Here is a 17,423-nt window from a genome sequence, read left to right as displayed (position 1 = left end):
TCCCACATCACCCCGTGGGACTCCCTGTGGGCAGGACCACCCGTGATGTGCACAGGGAGCATGGTCCCCTGCAGCTGGTCCCCAGGGATGCTCCAGGAGCTCAGGTGTGGGACAGAGCCCCCCTCAGGGACAGTCACACCACCGGGGGACAGGAGCGCCCCAGCAAACACCCCACACACCCAGCCAGGAGGCAGCGACAGGCAGCCCTGCCCGCACCAGCGCATTTTCCTCCTCCTGCTCTGAGCTGGAAATCCCCGGGGGAGCGGGGCCTGCAGTGTACAGCCAGCCTGGGCCCCCCCAGCCTGGCCAGGGCCCCCCCAGCCTAGTAAGGACCCCCCCCCCGGTCTTCCTGGGACCCCCCCAGCCACAGTGGGGGCACAGGCAGCACCCACAGCCAGCAGGACCAAGGCAGCTGCCGGGTGCACCCCTGGAAGGGGGAGCGCTGGGGAGGGGGGGCCAGGCGTGGGGTCCCCAGCCTCTGCAGGGCTGCCCAGGCTTGGGCAGGGGGGGCATCCCCCCCATCCAGCGCCCGGGGTGTCCCCGTTCGGCGCAGAGGCGAGGGGGCTGCAGCATCCCAGTGCCCTGGGGCCGGCGGGGGCCCGGCCTGGGGAGGGGGGGGGGGGGGCGGCGGACGCGGGGCCGCGGGACCCCGTGGGAGGGGGCCGGGGCCGTTGGGGCCAGAGGAGCCCGTGGGAGGGGGCTGGCGGCGGGACCGGCGGAGCTCGGGGGGCCGGGCCCGGGGAGCCGGGGGGGGGGGGTCCGGCCGGGGCGGGGGCGCAGGCAGCACCTCCCCCCTCCCCTCCCTCCCCTCCCCCCACGCCGGTCCCCTCCTCCTTCCCCTCCCCGCCGAGGGCAGCCGGCGCCGTCCCGTCCCGTCCCGGGGCTCGGCGGGCTGAGCCGCGGCTCCGCTCCGCTCCGCTCCCCCCGGCGCTGCCGCCGCCCCCCCATGCGGGTGCCCCGGGTGGGCGGCAGCCGCCGGCCCCCCCCGCCCCGGCATGGCCCGGCTCTCCGTCAAGGAGCACCTGGACGGGATCCTCTCCGACTTCGAAGGTGCGGCCGGGGGTGCGAGACCCCCCCCGCGGGTCACCCCCACTCGGGGCTGGGTATGGCGGAGGGGGGGGGATGCCCCCCGCAGGCTGGGTGTTGGCGGGAGGGGGGATGCTGCTGGAGCTGGGCCTCTTGGGGGGGATGGGATGCCCCCCAGGAACTGAGCATCGTGGGGGGCTGCGCTCTGCCCCCCCGGGGGCTGGGTAGCGGAGGGGGGGGATGCCCCCCGAGGGCTGCGCGTCGTGGGGGGCTGCGCATCGGAGGGAGACCGGATGCCCCCCCCCCTCCGGACTGAGCATCGTGGGGGGCTGAATTCACACACACCCCCCCCCGCCCGAGGCTGAGTATCGGTGGAGGGGGGGGGTGGGGGGGGAGATGCCCCCCGGGGATGCGCATCGTGGGGGGCTGCTCTCCACACCCCCCCGTGGGCTGCGCATGCTGGGGGGCGCCCCGCGGGGCGCGATCGCTGGGTTGTGCCCGACGGGGCGCACCCTCGGGGGGAGCCCCGCGGGGGGCGCCCGGGGGAGGGGGCGTGGGAGCGGGGCGTGGGGGGGCTGCAAAGCGCCCCATGGAGATTAAGGGGTGCGTGTGTGCACCCCCACCCCGTGTTCACACTCCCCTGCGTGTGCATGATCCGACCCGCGGCTGCGCCCCACCCCGGGCGGGCCGGGGGCTGCGGGGGGGGCCGGGAGGCGAGTCCCGTCGCGCCCCCCCGGGGCGGCCCGGCCGCAGGAGGCAGCGGGACGGGTTTGGGTTTCTCCCGCCCGCGATTATCCGCGGCCGCTTCCCGGAGGCCGCGGCGGGAGGGGCCGGGGCCGGGGCCGGGGCCGGGGCCGGGGCTGGGGCGGGCGGGAGGGGCGGGCGGCGAAACCCGACCCCGGGGCTGCTGCTGCCCTCGCCGGGGAGGAATGTGTGCACCTACCCCGGGCACCTTAACCCCGCCGCTGCCGGGCTGACCCCCAGCTCCTGCCACCCCCCTCAATCCCTGCCATCTGCCCCCCACCCGCTGCCATCCCCCCTAAACCTCCTGTCACCCACCCCACTGCCCATGCCACTCCCTCTCCACCCTACACCATCCCCTCACCCCCCCCCACGATCCCCCCTAAACCCGCTGCCACCCCCCCCACCTTGCCCTGCATCCCCCGACTGCTGCCCCCCCCCCCCCCCCCCGTGCCCATCACTCCAGGCACTGTCTGGATGAGGATGGCTCAGGGGCAGGTTTGGGGTGAAAGGAGGCGTTTTGGCGTGCCCCCCGCAGTGAGACAGTTGCAGGAAGGGGGACGCCGTCCCCGTGTCCCCATGGCCCCCGGCCGGTGGAGCAGGGCAGGACCGGCCGGAGAAATACCTGCCCTGGGGAGAGCTGTTATTAGCAGCACCCACGCCCTGGCCCCTGACCCCTGCCCAGCCCCGGGCACAGGGGTGAGCTGGGGAGGGGACAGAGACGGGACCCCCACCGCCCCGCTGCCCCCCAGCACCGTGGCCAAGCCAGGGCAGCAGCCGTGGGGCCGAGGAGGAGGAGGAGGGTGAGGGCGGCCTCGCGCCAGCGGGTGCCATGCTGGGACAGGCTGGCGCACGTGCCGGCGCGGCGGGGATGAAGGGGCACAGCGTGGGCCGCCCCCCACCCCCCCCCAGCCTTCCCGCCGGAGGCAGCCACCCGCCGCTTGGCAGCGAGGGCGAGGAAGGCTGCCGGCAGGGACCTGGGCCCCCCGCGCTCTGCCGGGGGCCGGGGAACCAGCTGCCGGCACCAAACGGTGCTGCTCCGGCAGAGCTGGCAGCAGTGCGGCTCCTGGGGGGGCCTCGCACCGCGGCGGGAGGGAGGGAGGGGGAGGCTGCGCCGCCAAGGTGTTTCCTGCCCACGGGGGCTTCGCGGGGGTCCCGGTGACTCAGACCTGCCGTGGCAGTGCCCAGCTGGGCCGTGGTGCCCACGGGGAGAGGGCCCCCCACCGCTGCCAGGCTGCTCTGCCAGGATACTTTATGCCAGAGCCAGGTGCTGTGATGCCCACGGGGTGGTGGGGGGGTCCATGGGGGGCACGTTCACACCAACAGCAGCGCCGGGGCCGCAGCGGGGGCTCGTGGTTGCCGTCAGTGCTGCGAAGCTGCGTGGGAGGTGTGACTGCAGCCTCCCGCATGGACTGCAACGTTACTGCTGCGGGTAGCGATAGCTCAGGCCTGCCTCGCCATCAGTAGGCTTCAGGGTTAATGCCCTGGAAGGGGGCAGGAATCCTTCCCAGCATGGCTGTTTGGATGGATACAGGGGGAGAGGGTCGGGCAGGGGATCTGGTTACTTAGGCCGGATCCCTTACAGAGGGAATAAAGCGGGCAGTGTGCTGCGCGGGGAGCCGGCGGCACCGGCTGGCCGGGCGCAGATAAACCGCAGGGAACAATGATAAAAACTGAGGGGAACAATGCGACAGGGCCAGGAGGGCGATGGCGCCGCGCTGGTTTCCCATGCAGAGTGGGCTCACAAACGGCCCTTTGGCACCCGGCTGCACGGGGGGCACCTCTGGGTGCTGTCACGCCACGGCACGGCACGGCTGGGGCTTCATGCATGGGGCTGGCCGCGGGGTTGGCTGGGGAGGGGACAGAGCCTGGCAGGTGCCCAGAGACGGGAGCCACTCTCGTGCCACCATCTCTCTCTCTCTCTCTGTCCCCAGCGCTCAAGAAGTCATTTGAGGCAGAGGATGGGGACGAGGCGCCCAGCTCCCCGCCACTGTCCCCGATGCCCTCGGGCACTAGCGAGAGCCACCGGCCACTGCAGCCCAGCCACGCGCCCCGCTCGGGCACTACCGCCAGCCCCAGCCCGGCTCCCAGCCCCGTGCTGCGCAGCCGGCTCAGCACCAGCCTCTCCGCCGGCCGAGCCAACGGCACTGCCAGCGCCGCCAGCGCCCGCGTCGCCTCCTTCCAGACCCGCCAGGGCTTCGCTGCGGGGCCAGGAAGCGACGGCGAGAGCCTCCGCAGCTCGTCCTCCAGCCTGGAAAGCCCCGCGCCCACGGGGCCCCCCCAGCTGCCGGGCACCCCCCCGGCCTCCGGCCCTGGCCTGAAGAAGGTCCCATCCCACGGCAGCGTCTTCCCGACAGATCTGGAGCATCCCCTCCGTGGGGCCAGCACCAGCCACGGCTCGCTGCCGGCACTGGACCTGCACATCGCCGAGGAGCCAGGGATGGGGACCCTCCCGCCAGACCCCCCATTGTGGGGCACCGGGAGCCCTGCGACGCAGCCTCGTACCCGCCAGCCTTCCTCCTCCTCCTCCTCCTCCCCCCCGGCCCCATACGATGGCACCGAGGCAGTCCCGGGGCTGCCTATGCTCCCCAAGGGGCCGGAGGGGTGGCTGCCAGGGGGGTGGGATGCAGCCCCTCGCACGCTGCCGCAGCCACAGCTGAGGGTCAGCCTCGGCGCCAGCCCCAGCCCAGTCCGCCAGCCCCTGCCGCTCACCCGGGGCCAGGGGGAGGCAGCCCAGGCCCCCGCCACCCCTTCCCCAGGGAGGGCTGAGGGGCTGCTGCCATTGCCGGCCCCCCAAGCTGCCCCCTTCAAGCTGGTGTCCCAGCCACAGACTGTGCAAGTGAGCTCCCAGCCCGCCTTCCTCGGGGGGCTGGTGCTGGTGCCGGCCCTGGGCACCCTGGCAGCACCCGGTGGAGCCAGGGCGAACCCCCCCAGCACCGGGCTGGCGGGGCCACGGGGACCCTGCGTGGTGGCAGCGGCTCCCAGCGAGGCTGCAGACAGCGGCTGGGCTGCGGTGACACCGGAGCACGGTAGGACTCGCTCCTGTCCCCTCTCCCCAGCGGGACCCCCTTGCTGGGCGCGGTGTTGCCAGAACCCCACGGTGAGCCCCGCTGCCTCCAGCCGCCCCAGCTCTGGGGTGCGTTGATGGTGGGGTGATGGTGGTGCTGGGGACAGAATGAGCCCCGCCAGCTCGCTACTCCCCACTGGGGCCGGGGGGCCATGGGACGCGTTGGGTGCCCTCTGGCACAGCGCGGTGCATGGTGCATAGCAGGGGGGCTGTACGGCGCGGAGCTGAGCGCGGTGCTGGCAGCACTCCCGGTCCGCCCGGCCCCGGGGTGCCTGGCGAGCTTCCCGCACCGCCCCGGCACTAATTGTTTTCCCCAGCGCAGGGAGACAGGTCGGGACACATGTGCCCCATCGGCAGCAGCGCCGAGCGCCGGGGCCCCGCGCGTGCCGACTATCGCCGCGATCTTGTCCCGCATCCAGTGCTTTCTTCCCCTCTCATCCCTCCTTGCCTTGGCACGGGAACGGATCCTGTTTTTCCCTTCCCGTGGGGGTGGAGGAGGTGGCGAGGGGCCAAGGTGCGCTCGGGTGTGCTCGGCGCACGCCTCGTGCCGGGGGGAAGGACATGGGGCTCCCTGGCGCAGCCATACCCTCGGCTCCCACTGTGCTGCTGTGGGCACCGCCAAGCCTGTGCCTATCCCCAAGCACAGGGTAGGGGACCCCCCTGGTCTCAGTGTCCCCCTGCTCCGAGGAAGGCTGGAGGGTGCCGGGGTGGCCGGGAGACAGCTGCCACCGCCAGTGCTCCCTGTTTAGGTGCTTGGGGCTCATTGCTTGTCTCGCTGGGGTGTCATGACAGCCGCCGTCGCCGGGCTCTAAGTACTGACGCCGGTGAAGGCATCCATACATCTGCTGCAGGCTGGGGTGAATCATCCCCCAGCAATGCCTGTGGCCGCGCTGCCCAGCCAGCCCGGCTGCCCCGGTGACCCGCCGCTGCCCGCGGCACCCGGCCAGGGTGGAGGGGACAGTGCTCAGGGTCGAGCTGGGGTGATGGGGACACGAGGGACGGTGCTTGGGGTGGAGCTGGCACGATGGGGACTGAGGCAGTGGTGCTGGGGCCAAGCCAGGGTGATGGGGACACGGGGGGACAGTGCTCAGGGTTGAGCTGGGTTGATGGGGACATGAGGGGATGGTGTTTGGGGCAGAGCCAGGGTGATGGGGACACGGGGGGACAGTGCTTGGGGTGGAGCCAGCATGATAGGGACACAGGGGGATAGCACTCGGGCTGAGCTGGGGTGATGGGGGGACGGTGCTCGGGGCCAGGCCAGGGTGATGGGGACACGGGGGGACAGTGCTCAGGACCAAGCCAGGGTGGTGGCGGGGTGGCCGAGCGTGACGTGGCCAGGCTGCGGAGCAGGGTGCGAGCCGGCGGGCAGCATGTGGGCCCTGGCTGCCCTGCAGACGGCACGGGACTGGCAGGCACTGCTTGGGCACAGCAGTTTCTCCATCAGGAAGAGGTGGGGACGTGCCGTTTCCTCTCCCGGGAGGCCACCACAGCCCCCAAGCCGGTGGCACCCGTGGGTGGCCGTGGGGCAGCGTGGCACACTCAGTCCCACGCCCCGCGGGAGGAAGCGCCAAGCGAGCCGGCGGCCGCCGCGTTTCACTTCCACGCGTTTCACTTCCACACCGAGTCACCCACGCAGGGCCCCGGGCGAGGAGGAGGAGGAGCGGAGGAGGAGCCGTGGGCTGCAGCCACCCTCCCCGCCTTGCACCCCAGGAGCCATTTGGCCCCGGTGACCAGCTCTCGGCGGCAGCAGCCCCGGCTCCGGCCGGCTCGCCCAGGTAGGGATGGCCGGGGCGGCAGCGGGCAGGGCAGTGTGCGGGCAGGGGGGTGCTGCCGCTGGGGCAGGGTGAGCCCCTCGGTCCCTGCGGGCAGGCACAGGGTTTCGCCCGCTGCCTCACTTCTGCTTCTGCTCATCCCGGCCCCCAGCCCCGTGCCGTGGCTCCCGCCGTGCCACAGCCGGCTGGGCAGGATGGCTCCGGGTCCGGCCACAGATGGGGATTGTCACCGCTGTCCCCTTGGGTCGCGCTCGGCGCTGGGAGAGGTGTCGGCATTTCTGGGTCACGCTCGGCCGGGTGGGTAGAGCTGTGGTGAGCTCCTTGCCAGCACAGGGGATGCCTCTCCTGCTGCATCCCCAAAATCCTCCATCCCTTTGCGGGAGGGGCCGGATCCCTCGTGCCCACCCGATCCGGAGCCGCGTTCTCCCCATCCGATGCCTGGTTCAGTGTGGTGGCGAGCAGCCGGGCTGGGAGCTCCTTTCCCAGCTCATCCTCTCCCAGCACCCTCCATCTGCGGAGCCTTATTACAGGCTTCCCCAGAGAACCGGCCAATTAGCCCCGCATCAGTAATTAAATCTGTGGAGGAGACCACGGACCCGGGATTACTCGTCCCTGCCTGGAAAATAAGAGCATCTTTAATGAGTCCTCGAACAGGTCTGGCTGCAGAAGCCATTAGCCCGGGAGGTGCGTGGTGATGCCGAAGAGCTTCCACGTGGCCGCCCAGCTGCCGGCCATTGCCGACGGGTCTTTTCGGCAGTGAGGGTGGGGGCACGGGGGACTCCGGCCCTGTGGGGGAGGCAGCTGTGGGTGCAGCACCCAGCGCTGCCCCACGCCCAGTGGCAACACCTGCCCCCCACCCTCCGGCTGTTTGCGTCTGCTTGGCGCTGCCGCCAGCACGGCCCAGCACAGCACGCAGCGGCGGGCGACGGCTGAGCCCCCACGTGGGTGCTGCACCCCAGGGAGCACCCCAGGGAGCTGGGGGAAGGGGGGGGGTGCAAGCACCACATCCTGCGTGCGCCCTGCCTGCCACTGTGGGCGGCTCCAGGCAGCGGCTGCATCACCGGGGTCTGGATCTGTCCTGGCAACTGCCTGGGGGCTGGCAGGGACCAGGGTGGGGGTGCAGGGGGGCTGGTGTGCCCCCTGAGCGGTGGCATGTCCAGGTCAGCATGGAGGGGGGGTCCCACCTCCCTTCCTGCTTGCCCTCAGCCCCCCCGGCCGGGTGTCACTACTGTCACCAGGAAGTTCCCAGCTGTTCCGCCACTTCCGAGGAACACCCTGACCCGCGGGGGGAGCTGGGACACATGGCGCTGCTGTCCCCAACCCCACCACCTTCCCGGGCATCCTGCCATTGCCCTGGCGGGGCGGTGGGTTTGCATCCACCAGTGGGTACAGGGTGCTGGGTGCCCCTCCTCCTTGCCAGGATGCTGTTGCCGTGGCAACGGGCGTGTTCAGATCCATCATCTCCTGGTATCCTGGGGCTGGCTCGGGCCGGACCCTGCCCACGTGTCCCTTGTCCCCAGGCTGCGTGGCACATGGCCGCGGCCTCGGCGGGGCAGCTTGGCTCCCTCGGCAGCCTCGGCCGACAGCAAGCTGCCGCTCGAGCCTCGCCGACGCCAAGAACCGGCTGGCACATATGTGGCAGGCGGGGAGGCTGCGGTGCGGGGGGACGCAGGCGCCGTGGGGCACTGCGGCAGCGGGACAGGTGGCAGGGCCACCACCCCTCACCTCACCCTGCCGTGCCCGTGCTGGGGCTGCTCGGGGGGCACGGTGCTCCCTGGTGCCAGGGGAGCCGGTGGGTGCCAGGGGGTATGGGACCTCCAGCCGAGTACTCCCGCTCCCCTTCGGTGCCACCGCAGCCACCCATGGGGGTGATGGGTGCCATGGTGGGGGGGGGGCATCCCTGTGCTGGGGTCCCCGTTTGTGCCGGCCTGGCTGGAGGCCGAGCGGTGCCGTGTGCCAGGTGGGCACAGCCAGACGGGCACCTTCCCCACCCCGCTGGGCAACCGGCAAACTCAGCGCAGGGGCTTGGCTGTGACGGGGAGGGGGCTGCGGGGGGGGGGAGGGAGGGGGGGAGGGATATTGCCATGCTGGTCATGTGTGGGAGCGGCAGCCTCGCCGGAGCCGGGTTTGGTGCCAGCCGGGGGCTGGCGGAGGAGAGGGGGCCGGGCTGCAGCGCTGATGGGGACGGGGATGCTGATGGCGCCCAGGGGACCCCCCCGACCGTAGCGGGGTGCTGAGCAAGGGCACTGCGGCGCCGAGGTAGGACCTGAACAATGGCCGTGCCGGGCAGCAGCAGGAGGAGGAGGAGGAGGAGGAAGAAAGGGCTCGGGGGCCCCCCAAGCTGCCGCACAAAGGGCTGGGGCGGGTGTGGGGCTCTGGTGGCCCCCAAGCAGGGGCACGGTCCGGGTCCGGTCCCCCAGGCAAACCCCACCATCCCTGGGGCTGGGGGTTGTGCCGGTACCTGTGCAGTCCCTCCCCAGCACCCCCCCGGGGCTGCAGGTGGGTGCCCGGAGCCCCGGCAGTGGCCGATGTCTGGGCACGATATGGGGTGGCACGTCCTGCCCCGGGCCCGGAGCCCCCCGGGTGTGCCAGGGCCGCAGTGGGTGCTGCAGCAGGTGGCCTTGGCGTGGGTGGCAGCGTGGGCTGGGTGAAGGGTGCCGGCGTGGACGCGGTGCAACCACCTCACAGAGCAACCCGTGGCATCGTGGGGGACGGCCACCCCGAGGATGTCACTACGTCACCTCCCCGTCCCCCTCCGCCCACGGGGTGCCGGGGGGGGGCAGCGTGCCCCGTTGCCATGCCGAGCCTCACCGGCTGCCAGGAATGTGCCGGGGCTGCGTGCCCGCCGGGGTGGCTGCTGCTGGGGCAACGGTGCTGGCGGAGGGGTGGGCGCTGGGGGGGCCGGGCTCACCCACCTTTGCCCACCCGTGCAGGGAGCAGCCTGGAGCCTGAGGAGCACAGCATGGAGCCGCCGGCCGTGCCAGAGGAGGAGATGCCCCTCACCGCGGCGCCTGGCCCGGCGGGTTGCCAGCTCTTTGGTTACGTGGGAATCGAAGCTGTGCTCGACCAGATGAAAATCAAAACCATGAAGACGGGCTTCGAGTTCAACATCATGGTTGTGGGTGAGCACTGGGCGCGGAGTTCGCTCCGATGCCACCATACCGGGAGAAATCAGGCTTTTAAGGGATTTAAACAGCAATAAATTGAAGCGGAGCAACATTCTGTACCCCATAACGTAGCGATGCTGATGGGTGAGCTCATCCCATCCTCTGGGATGCTCCCAAATGGGTACTGAGAGGTTATCGCCTTGGGGAATAAATTTACTGGGGGGACAAACCAGAGCTATCACCACCTCTGGGATGTTCCCAAATGGATACCAAGGTGTTATTGCCCTGGGGGAATAAATTTATTGGAGGGAACAAACCGGAGCTGCTGCATCCCCGCAGGGCAGAGCGGGCTGGGGAAGTCAACGATGGTGAACACCCTCTTCAAGTCCAAGGTGAGCCGCAAAGCCTCGCAGCCCAGCCAGGAGGAACGCATCCCCAAGACGGTGCAGCTGCAGTCCATCACCCATGGTAAGGTCACCACCGTGGGGTTGTGTCCCACCAACCCTGGGGAGAAGCAGGGGACCTCAGATGCGGCCTCAGAACCCCCCTGGTTCCCTGCTTCTCCCCAGTGCTTGGTCCCTGCTGACCCACATCTCTGCCCCATAGTCATCGAGGAGAAGGGTGTGAAGATGAAGCTGACGGTGACAGACACACCAGGGTTCGGGGACCAGATCAACAATGAGAACTGGTAGGACACAGCAGGGTGCAGCATCCCAGCTTGGTGGGTGGCAATTTGGGGTGGGAGTTGAGCTCATATGCCATCTCCCAACTCCTCATCCTCAGCTGGGACCCCATCATCAAATACATCAACGAGCAGTACGAGAGGTACCTACGCGAGGAGATCCTCATCACCCGCAAGAGGAAGATCCCGGACACCCGGGTCCATGGATGCGTCTACTTTGTCCCCCCCACTGGCCACTGGTGAGTCCCCACTCACAGCACCCATGGGTGCTCCCTGCTTGGTGGTGCAGGTGATGGTGGTGGGGTCACCCCAGGGTGATGGCAGTGGGATCACCCCAGGGTGATGGTGTGGGGGTCATTCTGGGGTGATGGTGAGGGGTGTCACCGTGGAGTGGTGGTGGGAGGACACCCCAGGGTGATGGTGGTCCCTGGCAGGCTGCGTCCACTGGACCTGGAGTTCATGCGGCGGCTCAGTAAGATCGTCAACGTGGTGCCGGTGATCGCCAAAGCCGACACGCTCACTCTGGAGGAACGGGCAGAGTTCAAGCAACGGGTAAGGACAGATCCCTGAGGGGCTCCCGGGGTGCCCCATGTCCCCCTCAACCCCAGCTCAAGCCCCTTATCCCGCAGATCCAGGAGGACCTGAAGACCCATGCCATCAGTGTGTACCCGCAGGAGGACTTCGACCAGGACCCAGATGACAGGGTGCTGAATGACAGGATTCGGGTGAGTGCTGGGGGGCTGGGATTGGGGATGTCGGCCCCTGGGGATCAGGGTGGGGGAGAGACACCCCTGGGGAAGCCTGACAGCACCCTGGGGCAAGCGTGCTCCTCTGCACTGGCAGGAGAAGATCCCCTTCGCTGTGGTCGGGGCAGACCAGGAGCACCAAGTGAACGGCAAGCGGGTGCTGGGCCGCAAGACCAAGTGGGGCATCATTGAAGGTGAGCGGAGCCCCTTGCACCCCCAACCCCCCCCCGGGTATAGGGGGTCTGCCGGGGGTGCGGGGGAGCTGCACCCATGAGTGTGTCCCTCCCTGGGTGGGTGCTGGGGGTGCTGAGTGGGGGGATGTGCCAGTGCTCCGGTGGTACCCGGAGCCTGCTGGGATGCGCTCCCCGGGCATCCCTTTGCCGCCCTGCCCTCCTGCCCGCACCCTGCCAGCCCCGCTGCCTGCTCTGCCTTGCTTTGCAGTGGAGAATCCGGCGCACTGCGAGTTCCCTCTCCTGCGGGACCTGCTGATCCGGTGAGCAGGGGACGGGGGAGGAGGGACGGGGCGGGGATGCCAGCACCCTGCGGGGGGACGATGACTTGATGCCCTTCCTCCCCACTGCCACGCCGGGCAGGTCCCACCTGCAGGACCTGAAGGACATCACCCACAACGTCCATTACGAGAGCTACCGCGTGCGGCGGCTGAACGAGAGCAACGGGCCGGCGCTGAGCCCCCTCAACGGGCTGCCCGGCAAGGGCGAGGGTGGCAGTGACCTCTGAGCCGCTGCGTCCCCCCCGGAGCTGCCGCTGGACCCCTGTGGCAGCACCCGTCCCCTGCCCACACTAGTGGCTGTGCCTGGACCCTGCCTGGGGTGAGGAGCCCACGCCAGTTTGGGGCGAGGAGCCCCCCAAGAGTGCCAGGCTGCCCTGGGTTGGGTCCCCCAGTCCCTCATCCCCAAGCTCCGCCATGGGCACAGACCCCCTGGACCCTCTGTGACATTAAAGGTCAACCTGGAGCCTTCAGCCTTCGCCATCATCCTCATCCCGCTGGACTCCCATCTTCTGATGTGCCACCACCCTCCGGTGCTGCTCCGGCTGCTGGGGCCATGGGGCGAGACCCCCCCACTGTGCTGCTGGGGTGCCCGGTGCCAGCACCAGCCGTGCACCCCGGGGAAGTGCTGGAGTTCTGGTGGTGCCATGGGTGGCCAGGGCGGGCAGGGTGTGGGTCCCCTCCCCATGGTCACCCCGCCCGCCCTGCCCGGTGACGGCAGCTGGCACAGCCGGACTTTGAGCCGCTTATCGGGTGGCGGAGGTGCCGGGAGGGGTGCGGAGGTGCCGGGAGGGGTGCGGAGCTGCCACCTGCAAGGGTGTGTGGGGGCTACACACGGCCACTCCCTGCTGTGGCACCCCCTCTGCCAGGGGCACCCAGCACCGGGTGCAGCCCCACAAACCCCTCAGGCGGACCCCATGGGTGCTGCCCTGCTGGCTGCTGGCCCTGGCACAGCGCGGGGATGGGGGTTTTGAGGCAGCCCCCCCTTGCTCCAGGGGTGCCTGAAAGGCCCCTTTGTGCCTCCCGCCGCAGGCAGGGCCAGGGCGCGGTGCCAGGACAGTGGCACGTGGTGGCTCCTTGTCCCCCCCGCCCTGGCCCCACCACGGGGCTCGGCGTCACAGCGAGCGCCAGCACCCTTCGCCCGGCCCCACGTTAATGATCCACCCGCCTGCGCCGCTGCCGCCGCCGCCAGCCCCCGGCAGCCGCCCCAGCGAGCCCTGTGTGGTGGCAGTGGTGGCAGTGGTGGTGGCAGCAGAGCTGGGGGTCCTCAGCCTGGACGGCTCGGGGGGGCCGGCGGCTCCCTGCCCCACGCCCCACCCCTCCGCCCCAACACCCAGATAAGAGCAGCTGCCGGCAGCACCCATTTCCCGGCGCGCGGTGTGGGTGGGAGAGCTGGCCAGGACCATGGCCGTGGCGACGGTGAACCTCCGCGCTGTGACCTCCTGGGTGGGCATCGCCCGGCTCTTTGCCATCGTGTTGTCCTGCATCGCCTTCAGCTTGGTGGCCTCCACCGGGGACTTCGGGGGTCCCTACGGGACGTGGTGCATGTTCACCTGGTGCTTCTGCTTCGCTGTGACGCTGCTGGTGGTGGTGCTGGAGCTGCTGGAGCTTTACCCCAAGCTGCCGCTCTCCTGGGATGACTTCACCTCGGCTTTCTCCATGCTGGCAGCGTTGATGGTCTTCACCACCTCGGTGGTTTTCCCCTCCACCTTCATCAGCAGCCCCTGCAGCGGCAGCAAGTGTGTCCGGCAGGCCGTGGCCACCACCTTCTCCTGCCTCTGCTTCCTTGCCTACGCCCTCGAGGTGGGGCTCACCCGCGCCAAGCCAGGGGACATCAGCAGCTTCCTCTCCACCGTGCCTGGGCTCCTCAAGGTCTTTGAAGCCTATGTGGCTTGTCTCATCTTCTCCTTGCTGGATGCCTACAGTTCGGAAGCTGGCCTGCAGTGGTGCGTGGCTGTCTACTCCATCTGCTTCATCATCACTCTCCTCATCATCATCTTCACCATCGGCCGGTGCCTCACCTACATACCCTGCCCACTGGAGAAGATGCTGGTGGGCTACAATGCCCTGGCCCTGGCGATGTACCTCACTGCCACCATCCTCTGGCCCCTCTACAGCTTCAGGGGAAAGAGCCGCCCCAACTCCTGCGGCAGGAATTGCTGGTGGAACAAGCACCTGGGGATCACCTTCCTCACCATCTTTAACCTCATCGCCTACTTGGTGGACCTGGTCTACTCCACCAAGATGGTCTTCATCAGGGCACCTCCCTAAGGGCTCCAGGTGGCCCCGTGGGGTGAGGGGTGGTGGGATGCGGCTGGGTGCCGGTGCCGGCGCTGGTGCGGGGCTGCCGGCGGAGCTGAGGAAGAGGCTGGACGCCTTGGAAAGCTCCTTCTCCCCGCGCCGGAGTGGAGAGCCACGGGGTGCTCCTGGGGGTGCGCTCAGCCCGGTGCCCCATGGGCTGCCTGGCTGGGGGGGCCAGAAGGCTGGGTGGGGGGGAGCAGGGTGCTCCCAAAACCCTGGAGCAGGGAGGGGGGGCTTTGGGATTAAATTGGGTCATTTTTCACTTGCTTCTGCCTCCTCTTTCTTCCCCTTCCTGGCTTTCTGTGGGATCCTTCCCAGTGGCACAGGGGGCTCGGGGGTGGGAAACCAGGGGGCACCAGCAGCACCAGTGGGGCACTGGCAGCGGCACGGGGGGGCACTGGGCTTCAACAAACCCTCTTTTCTCCTTGTTGACTCAGCACCAGAGCGAAGCAGGGCATGACCAGGAAAAAACCCAACCCGGATGCCTTCGCCTTGGCACCGGCAGAGGACCCTGCCGAACGGGTTTGGGAGGAATGTGGCTGCTGGGGGGGCTGAGAGCCCGCCAGGTCCTCGTCGCCAGGTCCTTGTCACCACCCTGTCACCCCAGCAGGAGCCCCGCTGGGTTTGGTCCCAGCCATGCTGGCAGGAGCCCTGTGCCTGCTGCTTTGCCCTTTGGGGGCTGCAGGGGAGTCCCCTGCCTGAGGGGACACAGGGGGGGGGAGTGGCTGTCACCCGGTGCCACCCGAGCTCGGGGGGCTGGGACATGTCATCAGGAGGATGGTGGCACCGCAGGCCGGTATACCAGGAAGGCAGCAGAGTGGTGCAGGCAGATAGGGACCGGGGCAGGCAGGGGAAGGTGTGCCCGGCAGGCAGAGCTCCTGGCACGGCGCTCCCGGATGTGGGATGGGTGCCCCGTGGGGCACCCCGGCAGGTTTTGGGGCTACCATCCCCACCCACGCTGCTCCCTCAGCTGCTGCTTGCCCTGGCCCTAGCCACAGCCTGGGGCCATCCCCGCCGCCTTGGGGCTCACTGGGGGCCACAGAGCGGGGTCCCCACCACCACGAGATAGCGCAGAGCAGCTGCCACGGCGGCTGCACCGGGGGAAGGTGAAGAAAGAGCCCAGACCCACCCTTGGACACTGCACGGTACCCATGGGTGCCACAGGGCCCAGGGTGAGTGGGACCGCCACGCCCCGTGCCACGGCCACGGCACTGCCGGTGATGGCAACACTCCAGGCTGCGGGGCGGCCTGGTGGGTGTCACCATCACCCTGTCTGTGTCCCCACCGTGTCATGCCCCCGTGACCGCGGCACCCTGGCACGGCTGGGCTGCTCCCCTGCACCCCGGGAGCGAGGCCGGAGCGTGCTGCGGTGCCACGCACACCGAGCGGCACGGCTTGGCCTTCGCACTCCCTGCAGGGCCGTGGGAGCCGCTCGCAGCCTCCCGAGGCAGCAGTTTTGGAGCAAATAAAGGGAAAACCGCAGCGGCCAGGCCCAGCCCTGCCCAGCGCCCGAGCGCGGCTATTTTTAGTGCCCAGGTTGATTGAAATTCATGGAGGAAAGGGCCGGGGGAAGCGCGGTGACGGCGGTGGCTGTCGCCAGTTATGAGTTGTGGCGCTTCGTGCCGGTAACGTGTTCGGCTCTGGACGGCACGCGGGCAGTGCTGGCACATGGGGTGCGGTGAGACTGGGGGTGCCAGGCTGGCAGTGGGGTGCAGGTGGGTGGGTGGAGGAGTAGGGGTGCAGGAGGAGGTTTAGGGGGCTCCCAGCTCCCTGCACCCGGCTGGTGGGAACAGCCCAGAGTCGGGGCTCTGTGTCTGGGGGAGACCCTGGGGCATCTCCCAGACACGGCTCATGCTTGAGGGTGCCCGGGAGCAGCCGAGACCCCAGCGCCGGTCTGTGTTGTGCTGGGGGAGCCCCGGTGCCGGTGTGCTGGCGGTGCCGGTGCTGTGTGATGCTGGTGCCGGTGCGGTGCGATGCCGGTGCCGGTGCCGGTGCATTCCTCCCCCTAGGGGTCGGTGTGCCGCGGCGCGGGAGGCGGTGCGGGAGGCGGTGCGCTCCTGCGCAGGGCCCGGGGCGGCCGGGGCACGGCGGCGGCGGCGGGGAGCGGGCACCGCCGCGGGCCCGGGTGAGTGAGGCCGGGGCGGGGGGCGGCGGGAGCCCCGGCCCCGCGGGGGAGGCGGCGGAGCGGGCCGGGCGGGAGGGGTGCGGTGGGGAGGGGGCGGCGGAGCCCGGGCCGGGGCGGAGGGAGCGGTGCCGGTGCTGCCGGGGTGCCCCGAGCCCGCCGCCGCCCCGGCATCGCCCGCTCGTCCCGGCGGCACGGCCGGCCGGAGCCCCCGGAGCCTAACCCCCGCCCCGGACGGGACGTGTCCCCCCCTCCCTGCCCTGGGTCAGCCCCGGACCCCCCGGGCCGGTCTGAGCTCCCCCGGTGCCGGGATGGGGCAGGGGACGCGCTGCCGCTGGGGTCCGGGCGGCTCGGGGTGCCCCGTGCTCCCGTGGGTCCCCCGGGGTGTCCCCTCCGTCCCCGCGCCCTGCCGCATCCCGGGGCTGCCTCTGCGCCCCCGGCCCGGGGCAGCGGGGTCCCGGGGCTGGGTGAGGAGTCCCCCGGGGGGGCTTACGGCTTCCCACAACCCGGCACCAGCACCCAGCCCTCTTCCCTGTCAGTAGGGTGCCCCTGTGTCCCCCAGGGACGCCTATGTGTCCCCCAATGCCCCTACACCCTCAGGGACACCTCTGTGTCCCCCCGTGCCCCCAGAGACATCCCAATGTCCCCCAGTGCCTCTGTGCTCCCAGGGACACCCCTGTGTCTGCAGCTGGACAAGCTGCCCCCCAGACAAGACCCCCTGTGAGCCCCCATCAGCCCCCTCCAAGACCTGATCCCCCATTCAGGGTGACTGCCTGGGGGGGCTCACATCCCCTCCCTGCCCCGTGGGGCTGGGTGCCACGGCCAGGAGCCCCCTGAGCTGCGGCATTACCCACCCTGAGCGCCCCCAGCACTGGCTAATGTGAGGGCCAGGGGGGCAAGCGGGGCAGCCTGGCAGTGCCGCTGGCCGAGAGTGCTGGGGAGCAGCCCTGGGGTGGGTGCTGGGGGGCAGCCCCGGAGCAGGGGTTCAGCTCCTGCCCAGGGAAGGGATGTCCCACACCAGGGACATGACCTGGGTGCTCCCCAGGAGCAGAGCCCCAGGGCAGGCCAGAGTGTGGGTGCCCAGGGGTGGGTCTCCGCGGGCATTGGCAGGTCTGATCCCATCCTGCAACCCTCTTTCTGCACTGGCCACCGCAGTCGGGTGTGGATGTGGCACCCCGAAGGGATGGCACTGTGTTTTGGGGGAACATATGTGCTCCAAGACAGCTGCCTAGGGGAGTGGGTGTCTGCCTGGCAGGGAAGGGGTTAATGCCAGGGGGTTTCGGGGTGCCGGGGTGTCCCCAGCCGGGTACACCCAGGCTGCTCCTCGCACCGGTGACCTCACGCCACTGCC

General features: G+C 70.3%; 2 protein-coding genes across 4 annotated transcripts; both read left to right on the top strand.

Annotated features, from left to right (window-relative positions):
- The first annotated feature begins 861 nt into the window (after positions 1-861).
- Positions 862-12,122, top strand: SEPTIN12 (septin 12). Of its 3 annotated transcripts, XM_074885956.1 has the most exons (11): positions 862-1,050; positions 3,702-4,796; positions 9,540-9,728; positions 10,053-10,181; positions 10,320-10,401; positions 10,497-10,634; positions 10,830-10,947; positions 11,025-11,120; positions 11,239-11,335; positions 11,583-11,634; positions 11,735-12,122. In XM_074885956.1, the coding sequence occupies exons 1-11, from the start codon at positions 996-998 to the stop codon at positions 11,877-11,879; spliced, it is 2,196 nt and encodes a 731-aa protein (XP_074742057.1). In that variant the 5' UTR covers positions 862-995; the 3' UTR covers positions 11,880-12,122. The 3 variants fall into 3 exon arrangements, with proteins under 3 accessions (XP_074742057.1, XP_074742059.1, XP_074742058.1); XM_074885958.1 differs by lacking the exons at positions 862-1,050; positions 3,702-4,796 and adding an exon at positions 6,135-6,609; XM_074885957.1 differs by lacking the exons at positions 862-1,050; positions 3,702-4,796 and adding an exon at positions 8,736-8,865.
- Positions 12,123-12,812: 690 nt separating this feature from the next.
- On the top strand, positions 12,813-14,120 carry MYADM (myeloid associated differentiation marker). Its single transcript, XM_074885979.1, has one exon. It carries the CDS (start codon positions 13,054-13,056, stop codon positions 13,918-13,920), a length of 867 nt encoding a protein of 288 aa, XP_074742080.1. The 5' UTR covers positions 12,813-13,053; the 3' UTR covers positions 13,921-14,120.
- Positions 14,121-17,423: the final 3,303 nt, after the last annotated feature.

This window comes from Strix uralensis, chromosome 16 (genome assembly GCF_047716275.1).
Source record: "Strix uralensis isolate ZFMK-TIS-50842 chromosome 16, bStrUra1, whole genome shotgun sequence".
NCBI classification, from domain to species: Eukaryota; Metazoa; Chordata; class Aves; order Strigiformes; family Strigidae; genus Strix; species Strix uralensis.
Note: the sequence above shows the minus strand (reverse complement) of the source record. Positions and strands in the feature narration are given on the sequence as shown.

Excerpts from the sequence above, each read along its gene's own strand:
- SEPTIN12 (XM_074885956.1), top strand. The coding sequence starts at position 996 with ATGGCCCGGCTCTCCGTCAAGGAGCACCTGGACGGGATCCTCTCCGAC. Across the intron at positions 10,635-10,829 it reads GTCCCCCCCACTGGCCACTG|GCTGCGTCCACTGGACCTGG; the intron begins GTGAGTCCCCAC and ends GGTCCCTGGCAG. Across the intron at positions 11,121-11,238 it reads TGCTGAATGACAGGATTCGG|GAGAAGATCCCCTTCGCTGT; the intron begins GTGAGTGCTGGG and ends CTGCACTGGCAG.
- MYADM (XM_074885979.1), top strand. The coding sequence starts at position 13,054 with ATGGCCGTGGCGACGGTGAACCTCCGCGCTGTGACCTCCTGGGTGGGC.